Source organism: Melozone crissalis, unplaced genomic scaffold (assembly GCF_028551555.1).
Source record: "Melozone crissalis strain CALT ecotype California unplaced genomic scaffold, PUWL_Pcris_2 ptg000008l_1, whole genome shotgun sequence".
NCBI lineage: Eukaryota > Metazoa > Chordata > Aves > Passeriformes > Passerellidae > Melozone > Melozone crissalis.
Window position 1 is genome coordinate 11,754,926 of NW_026535786.1, and position 9,349 is coordinate 11,764,274.

At 41.7% G+C, this 9,349-nt stretch overlaps 1 protein-coding gene across 3 annotated transcripts in view; it reads left to right on the forward strand.

Moving 5' to 3' along the window:
* Positions 1-9,032, forward strand: part of TSPAN9 (tetraspanin 9) — a 168,639-nt gene extending 159,607 nt beyond the window's left edge. For all 3 annotated transcript variants that reach the window (XM_054269945.1, XM_054269944.1, XM_054269943.1), the window contains 5 exons: positions 1,459-1,533; positions 3,031-3,132; positions 3,706-3,837; positions 3,958-4,041; positions 4,993-9,032. In XM_054269945.1, coding sequence (XP_054125920.1) covers positions 1,459-1,533; positions 3,031-3,132; positions 3,706-3,837; positions 3,958-4,041; positions 4,993-5,064 — 465 coding nt within the window. In that variant the 3' untranslated portion in view covers positions 5,065-9,032. The remainder of the gene's footprint in view (positions 1-1,458; positions 1,534-3,030; positions 3,133-3,705; positions 3,838-3,957; positions 4,042-4,992) is intronic.
* Positions 9,033-9,349: the final 317 nt, after the last annotated feature.

Below are 9,349 nucleotides of genomic sequence, written 5' to 3' on the forward strand. Positions count from 1 at the left end.
TGCAGTATGACATCCCACAGCTTTGGTTACGGTGATATCAATGGTGTATTAGCAAATGTGTCCTTGTTACTATGTGCAATGTATTAGGTAGCAAAGCAAATTGCTATCAGTCACTTCTGAATGGTTAAGCATGAACTGTAGGATCAACTGGGATAGCCCTTCTGGAAATGTCTGTTGGAAGGACTGACTGAAAAAATTTTTGTTCAAAGCCTCTCGTGGCTATTTTCTACATTGCCTTTATCTAAGGCCTTTGTCAGAGGATGGTGGAAACCATCTGAGCCAAATCAAGAAGTCAAGGTCTCTGCCAGGCCTTATCAGTAAAAAATAAATAGTCTGACCCTTGAAATTCTCTGACCAGCACTGAAGCACAGACATTGGGAACTTGTCTCAGAAAACACAGTGTGGATCTTTCCTCTTGCATAAACCCAGAAGGTTTCATCATTAACTTCCCTGAATAATGGTGGGAGGTTATATGGGGGAATATATAATAAACCCCCCCCCGATATAAATATTCCCCTCCAAAAAAAATGCTGGGGAAAGGAGACCCCCCCTTCAAGGAGAGGGGTATTGAGGCAGAAGGTGGGAGGAGGGCTTTCAAGGCAGACGGGTTCCAATTCAGTCACAGCTTACAAATCCAGATGCTGTGACATTAAGGAGCAGATTTTCCTTGTGCAAAACTCTCTCTTATATGGCATTGGGGAACAGCTAGGCAGAATTCCTTAAACCACCTCAGAGAATTAAACTGGAGGCAAAATATGCACCTAGTTTTTTCCTATCTGATTGCTTGGTTTTGTGTGTTGTACAGTTAGGAAAGCAAACAGAGATTAGTATTGAAGTCCATGTGATTCATCCACACTAACTGCAACACCAGCTTCATTTTTTAAAAAAGATTGTATATTCTTATGAGGTTCTGCAAAAGTAATTTTATACTATCATGACTGTCATGAGTTACCAGTTGAAGAGCTAGCTGTGCACTGCTTCTCTTCCCCAGTGTCTGGGGTCAGGTGCCATACCTGTCTGGAGTCCACTAGGGCATAAAGGCATGGAGATAAATGCCTCCTTGGCCTGAAAAGTAGTGAGAAACAACTAGAACTCACACTTGGGATGCCTCTGTGGAGAGAGATATTTCAGATACAGAGTTGGGAATAGAAGTGCTGAGTAATATGATGACTATTCCACAGTCACATGTGGTTCAAGCCCATCTGCTAGGGAATCATTTCTGAGGCACGTCACATTCATCTTTGCACTAAGGGATTTAGCATCTGTCCTGTAGTCTGTGTGAAGGAAAGTGACTCCCAGGACTGTGTGCTGTCACAGCAGTCAAAAGGAGCAGGACAAAAGCATGGCTGAAACCTGCAACCTGGTAGTAAGCCTGTCATCCTCATAATTTCTAGGAGCTCTAGGTTTACTCTCTACTTGGCAAGTGTGTATACACTGTCTCTTTTTTCTTTGTTCTAGTTTTTCATCGTTTTGCTGATAATTCTCCTGGCTGAGCTGATATTAGTCATTTTATTCTTTGTTTATATGGACAAGGTAAGCAAATATCCCATATCGATTAAGTATCTCTACTAGCATGTAAACCAGGTTTAGTTTTTTGTTTGATGAAAGTATGTGAGTTCCTGGATCTTCACTTTGGTGGAGGTTTAACCTTGAGATTTTGGCTGTCTATTGTGAGCTGCTTCTGAAGGGGAAGGAGGAAGTGATGAGGAAAACAAGCAGGAGACAAATCCCTGAAATAAAATCATGGTCCAGAGCCTCCCTTTTCATCTTGTCCTTAGATAGCCTTCAACATGTTTGATGTCTGCAAAAAGCTGGTCATCTTGTAGTCCTGGGTTGTGGAAGGTCCTGTTTAAAACCCTATAGCTTCTTAGGGCGAGCCCTTGAAACAGGACTGGAGGAGACAGGCATGAGATATTCACAGGTTATTCCACCACCAGTTGTCTCACTTGACTGGGCAGTCCCAGAGACATCAATGTGAATGCAAAATGGATCAAGAGATAATTTCTCATAAAGCCCATCTGTAAGAATCTCCTATCTCAGAGTGACTAAGTGACTTAGGCACAACTGGCTGGCCCATCAGACACATAACACTGCAAAAGTGACTGGGGAACTGGAGACCTCTGCTAAACACAGGGCAGAACCTTACAGTGTGAATATGTCCAGACTTACTCTAAAACAGCTCCTCCCAGACCTTTATATCTTCTCAGGTTGTCATTATGATGCCTGCTACTTTCAGGGAGCTGAGGTGAACTGCTGATTTTGACTGGGTTGTAAAAGAGGGATGAAACAGATCTTATAAAATTATTGATCTTTATGCCAGGACCATAATCTTTTTTTTCTACCACCTCACTACTGTCAGAGGCAAGGTACCTACCTGCATCCAGGACTCTGGGCTCAGACTGAAATTAAAACAAGAAATGGGACATCTCAGATATCCTGTTAAGCATTCCAACTTTGTCTTCTAAATAAGGAAGAGCACATTTGAAAGTCATAAATCCTACAAGCTTGCTCCCACAAGGAGAAAAACAAAATTGTCTTTTTTCAACTGATTTTGTACTGGCTATTGACTGTAGCCTGCCTGAACCCATGCAAGAATAGCTCCACTAAAGTTGGGAAGCCAGGACTCTGGTTTTGTGGTATTAGCAAATTAAAACAGGCCACAGGTTAAGGCAGGAGAGGCTGCTGTGGGGTATTGCCAACAGCTGCCTCTGGCAAGGTTACAGCAAGCTCAGCAGATAGATGCTGTTCATTTTCAGTTAGTTTTAATCAGATGATGACTGTATGATGGACTTTTAACAGGGGTCTCCTATCTCAAGAGAATTAACCCACTATTTTGCAATCTGAGGGAAAGACTAGGCCTTGACAGCTGCTTAAAGGTCCCAATGATTTATGAAGCTCAAGCTTTTTATCCATCTTAAGTTTGTGGTGAGAGAAGGTAAAAGATGGACATTTTCTATGTGTGTCTGTACCATTTGGTCCTTTCCTCTGAATAGCAGTGCATTGACTTCCTCTGTCTTCTACATGGTGCAGGTCAGTGAGAGTGCAAAGAAGGATTTGAAGGAAGGAATGAAGCTATACAATTCAGAAAATAATATTGGACTGAAAAATGCATGGAATATCATTCAAGCAGAGGTAATATATTTTCTCAATAGTAAAAAAGTAACGATTTGGTCATCAAGGCTGCTGCAGTGGCATCCATGTCTAGTCTAAAAGATGGGTAATGCAGGTTTTGATTTCTGATTTTGCTCTCTTGAATATGCAGAGAATGCTGTGAAACCCAGGATCAAAGCATACTCTGTAAGGTGAAAGATGCTCACCTGTCTGGGATTCTCTGTGGCTATTACAGGCATAGAGATGATCTGTAAGAGCAGAGAGGCAGCAAAACCTGCATAGGCGGCACTGCAGCTTTGGCAGGATTTTGCTTTTAGCAGTTGTGCTTATGACCTTGTTTTGGTGTTTGGGCTCGTGTCTCTCTAATAATAAGATTTGTGTCTGGAGCCATTTACTTTGTTTGGTTTTGTGTTTTCTTTGTGTTTTTCAGTATTTGCTTTAGGTGATCAGCAACCACAGAATACCATAAAACTACAAAAGTGTTGCGGTGGCCTTTTTGAAAGTACAGAGTGGTTTAGTGGAAATAAAAGTTTGTGGTTGTGCGTGATTTACAAATTGTGCTGGTTAATTTATAAATCCTTTGCTTCTGCACAGATGAAATGCTGTGGTGTGAATGACTATACGGATTGGTACCCAGTGCTGGGAGAAAACATTGTTCCAGACCGATGCTGTATGGAAAACTCCCAAGACTGTGGACGGAACTCTACTGAATCACTGTGGAAAACGGTAAGGCTCACTTTGCCCAGGTCAAGTCTTAGGTAGGGGTGGGAAGGAACAAAATAAAGAGAATGCACATGAAAGAAAATGTGACCTTGGAGTTTCAATTTTCGTCTTTCATCATTTCAGGGATGTTATGAGAAAGTCATGAGCTGGTTTGATGACAATAAGCATGTCCTTGGCTCGATTGGGATGTGTGTCCTCATAATGCAGGTAATACTGGTCTGATGTTTTCCAACATGGCTTTGGTTTGCTGTCAGCATTCTTGGCTCTGCTGTGTGAAAAGTGATGCTCAACTGCTTTGAGTTAGAATCTTATTTCAAAAATGTCAGATTTGTTTTATGAGTTAATTTAAGGCCACGTGCTCAGAAATGAAGCAGGTCAGTAATCGGTCCTGCAAAGACATGCTACACTGGGGTTTTGCTTGCCCATGTTTTGACTTCACGGTACCTCTTTGGAGTTCCTATATTAAGCCATCTGTTACACTGTCCTTTCAGGAACTGGTTGATTTTTCATTTTGAAAGCAAGTTCTAGAAATTATCAAAATTAGTCAAATCATGGCCACTGAACTAAGGAGGTTGATGTGTTTAAAAAAAACAAATGCAGAAGTATCATAATAATCTGTTAAGGTTTTGGGGTTCTTGCTCTGGGGAAGTGGTCACGGCACCAATGCTTGTTCAAGCATTTGGACAATGCTCTTAGGCACATGTTGTGATTTTTGTTATCCTGTGCAGGGCCAGGAATTGGACTCAATGATCCTTGTGGGTCCCTTCAGGATATTCTATGATTCTATCACTGCCATACTTTATGGGGAGAATATCTGAATCTGATATTTTCAGTCACAGTTACCTGACTAAACAAGCACAAGTTGTTGGGTGAAAGGGAAGAATGACTTGTATGTACTGATTCCAAAAAATTATTGCACATACAGCAAAGAACCCCGAGAGCTTTTTTGCTTCCATCTGTGCTCTGACAGATACAACCCTGGACTTCACTATGTGCCTGAACAACATACAGTCAGATTTACTGCTCAGTGTTGAAGCTTGAGACATATGGCTTGTGTAGAATGACTGTTCAAACTACAGCTGGACCACGAACACAGGTCAGCAGTGTAGTTTTGGCAACCTTCCTGTAGTAAAGCCCTTATTGTTTGTTTTCCTTCAGATTCTTGGCATGGCCTTCTCCATGACACTATTCCAGCAGATTCACAGGACTGGCAAAAAATATGATGCCTAAAGCCTCGGAAACATTATCACATCAACCCTTCTGTCTCATCATAAAATGAACACAAAGAATGACTGCAAGGAGCATCACGCCTAGCCCTGCTGAGGAAATCCGTCCCATTGACAGATCCACGTTGTTGTTACTTGTCCAGTTATTATCACAACTTATTTGACTCTTTTTTTTCCTTCTGTTTCACATTTGCCATTTATTTGCCAAAGAGGGGGGAAACTCCCCAAACAAATGGATTTTCTACACAAAATCATAGATCTGCTCTAAGAATGTTTCTTAACTTAAGAAAATGTTTTGCTCTACTAATCCATGCTATATGTGCAAAAATTATGTGTTTGACATCAAGGGAGAATTCTTCAAAGTCTTCCATTAGGCTTTCAACCCTTATGTCTGATTTACTGGAAGACTCGGAAAAGCCACTCTAACTGATAGTCCTTGGATTTGGAGCTGCTTTGCTTTGCAGCTTCTTGTACCTTACGGTGTATACTTTTTTATTATGATAATGATGATTATTATTATTATGATGGATATAGCTTAGAATTTAGTTGCCTGACTTATAACTTCTTACTGTTTTTGGTTTTACACATCTATTGTACATTAATTTGGGAACTGCTGTGCGATCTCCAGAGGACCTGTTTTGCAAAGTTGATAGTAGGTGCAGGCAAGACTTAACTTTTCTCAAGTCCATGGGGAGGCAGCACCTACCTTTATTAGGGCCTTGATGCCCTTACTGTAACAAAGGTATTTCCTTTAAAATCAGAGACTCTTTCCTCGGATGGAATGCAAAGCCTTCCCATTGGACCAGATGATGAGCTTCCTACTTCTGCGAGGCAAAGTTCCAATGCCTTTACTCACCCAAAGCAGTGCCTGGCTGCTTTATGTCATGCTACTTTGAAAGCTAAAAGCACTGACTAAGCAAGTTACTGCCAGCACAAAGGAGAGAGATTGCAGTCTGACCTACTGGCAGCAGACTTCACTGACTGTGCTGTCTGCTTCAAAAAGTTTGCCCAAGGCATGGCAAGCTGCTGGATGTGAAGGAAGGGGATGGCAATTTGATGGCACCATTATCATGCCATGACCTTTGTTGTAGGGATTTCCTCAGGCTAAAGACAGCTACCTCCCTAAGCTAGAAAGAACAGTTTGATTATGAGTGACCAGATGATGCAGGAAAGGGGCAATTTCCAGAACAGCACTGGGAGATGGTCTGTATTGGCACACCTTCAGTAGAGAATTGTTTTTTGTTGACAGATCGCCAAGTTCATCCACTGGGGTAGTTTACTCAATGCGTATTTTTAGCAACATTCCTGTTAGAAAACTTGAACGTGTATTTCTCCGCTTTGAATGCTTCTTCATTGCAAGGGGCACCCACTTACCCATTGTTACAGGTTTTTGCTGTTTTGTGAAGGAAGAAGGAAAGGCTCAGACAATGGAGGATGCTGTGATCAAACTTCAGTCAGGGCTTGACTCAGCCCTGAAAGAAATACTGCTTTTTGCATGGACAGCTGTCAGAAGCAACTTTCAAAAGTTACCTCATCCAATGTCATGCCCAAAGAGATATTGACACATAGGTGAGATGGGGTTCAGTACGACATTATTGGGCTGAGTTTCAGAAACTGTTGAGGATGAAGATTTTGTGCCTTTCAGAGCCACACCATCTCAAACTACTCCTCTGGTAAATAAGATTCTAACAATGTGCAGTCTGAGCTCTAAAAATATGTAATTTTCATTGTATCATTCAGCCTATCTTTTTCCTTGTGGGCTGAAATAGCTGTTGATCCACTTTATACCTGGGAGGGTTTAGTCCCCTATTTATCTTCTAATAAGTCCTGCATGCATCTGTACATCTGGTAGCAATAGTGTTTTGTGTGGCCTACGTGCCACTTTTTTGAGTTCCTATGAAATCAGTGTGACAGGAAGGAGTGTGAATGTGTGGGAGATAGAGATGAATTTGGGGGTTGCAGTGAAGAAGAAGGTTACTATTCTTAAAGCACAGCCCTTGCCCATATGAGCACAATGTCCAAATTTCACAGGGCTCTGGTTTCCCGCTGAAGCAGACAAGGCCATATGGGTTCAGCTATTTCACTTGGATAGCCCTTGAAGGAATCAGGGAAGAAGCAGAGGGAAAGCACAGAAACTGAATCCAGTTTTACTTCCATTTCTAACAAAAATTGGGACCAGGAGCATCTGAGCCTCACTGGAGATGGCTGTTCCATGTTGAAGAAGGGGCTCTGATGCCCAGTGTATCTGCTGCTACATGTAAGACTGTATCCAAAGTTGCTAAGATGTGTTCCCATTTTTGCAAGAAAAGACGGGATGGTTTTTGTCTGATGGCTCCACTGCATTCTCCCTTTGGGCAGAGGTGCTTAGCTTTCTCTAGATTTTCTGGTGCTCAAAAAGAGCCAGGTGCAGGGCTGAGTAGGAGCATCATCTCTGTCCTTTTGGGTCGCACAGTGGTACCTGTCGCATCTTACATTTTAATCTGCAGTCAGTTTTTGTACAAAAATGGTAAAATATATTAGTGAAAGTAATAAGGAAATAAAAGATGTTTATGAGTAACTCAGAGATGAAATGTGTAGTTGCAAACTCAGCTACTTTGCCTTCCATCCAAACTTATTTTTCTAGAATGCTTCATTCCATTTCATGATCTAGAAGCATAGATCCTGAAATCTTTTTTTAATGACTACTTTAGGCATTTTAAGCACAGTATTAAGTGAGATAGTTACATGAGCTTCATGTATTCATCTCTATGAAGCCACCTACAGGAGAGGAGTCAAAAGCAGGGCTGATTTGTGTCTCTAGCTGACTCTCTGATGTGGGAGGTGATGACAGACATCCTCAAAGATGCAGAAAGGTAATACCACTTTCCAGGCAGCAAAAAACAGCTCTGGAAAGTGTGAGGTTGCAGCAGTCAGTTTGCCAGAGAAGGCACTAATTGTCCTGTAAACTGGTCAAAGGGAGCTTTGACTCACATATGTATGCACTTTTTTTTGCTTATGCTGGTGGGTGGCTGCCTGTGTGTTTTCCCCAAATGTCACTCTGATTATTTAACTATAAGTTTTTAGCATGTTTTTAAATAAAAGCTGATACTGAGTAAAAGTATCTTTAATATACACAAATATTGATTTGTACAAATGCATACCTCCCTGTATCTCTAATTCATGAAAGCACAGTTCAAGTCTGTGAAAGTGCTGTTTCTCTGAGTGTTCCATCAGACTGTAGCATACCTGCTGTCTTACCGTCCTTCATGCTTGGGAGCTGCCATAGAAATTACAAAGAGACAAAACAGGAGAACTGCCCGAAGAAGCTCTGTTTGAAAGCTGATGAAGTGTGAATTAGCATGAATTCTGCTCACTCCTGGTCAAAACCAAGGCTGTTTGTTACAGGAAACTCAGGTGGAAGGCACTCAAAAAAGGTGTCCGTAGCTAAGTAGCATGTGAAATGCTAAAAGACAATGACATAAATGTCTCTGAGATGACAGAAGATGCCTTGGATTGGATATGTCATGCTTTGTGTTCCTGGACTATGGCTACGTCAGGCCAACTCTCCTATCCTGTGTCCACCTGCTCCATTTCTATGCATGAAATGCAGCTCACACACAGGGAGGGTGCAAGCACAGAAGACAGCCAGACTGATCCTCGTGGTCTTTCCTGGGTGACATATTGGTCAGGCATAGAAAAGGCAAGGAGGAAAAGGATGTTTTCCCAGCAGATGGTTCTTGGGAGCAGCATGGAATAGGCCACACATGATTCTGATGTAACTTCTTTCTGTAAGTTGAGCAGCTTCATCCTGTAGCTGGCAAGGGGAAACCTGGAGATGTTTCCCTCTGGGCTTGCCATCTGTTGTGCAGTAGAGAGTAGACACTAAGAAACAACATGCCATTCCCACCGGGTGATGTTTGCACCAGTGTTTCTTCTATGCAATACCTACTTTCGCCTTTATATAAAAGATTTTTACTAGGATGATATAAAAATAAAGGATTTTTTAAAAGGTGCTTCTTTCAGCTCATTTGTCTTCTAACTCCACCAACAAAACTGAAAAGGGGCAAAAAAAAATTTAAATAAATAAATTCCAAAAGGTGACTCACCGAGATCTATTCCAGCCCCACTGCAGGTGAAATCCAGAGCTCTTGAAGCTGTTTCATTTGTGAAAAGATTCCTCTCCCCTGCCTCCACCCCACCCTCCCCAGTCATCTCTCAGACTTCAAAACAATATTAAACCAGAAGAAGTTGTGAAAAATCCCCAAATAATGAAAAATGGTTTGGGGAGCCTGATACAGGAAAGAGATTGC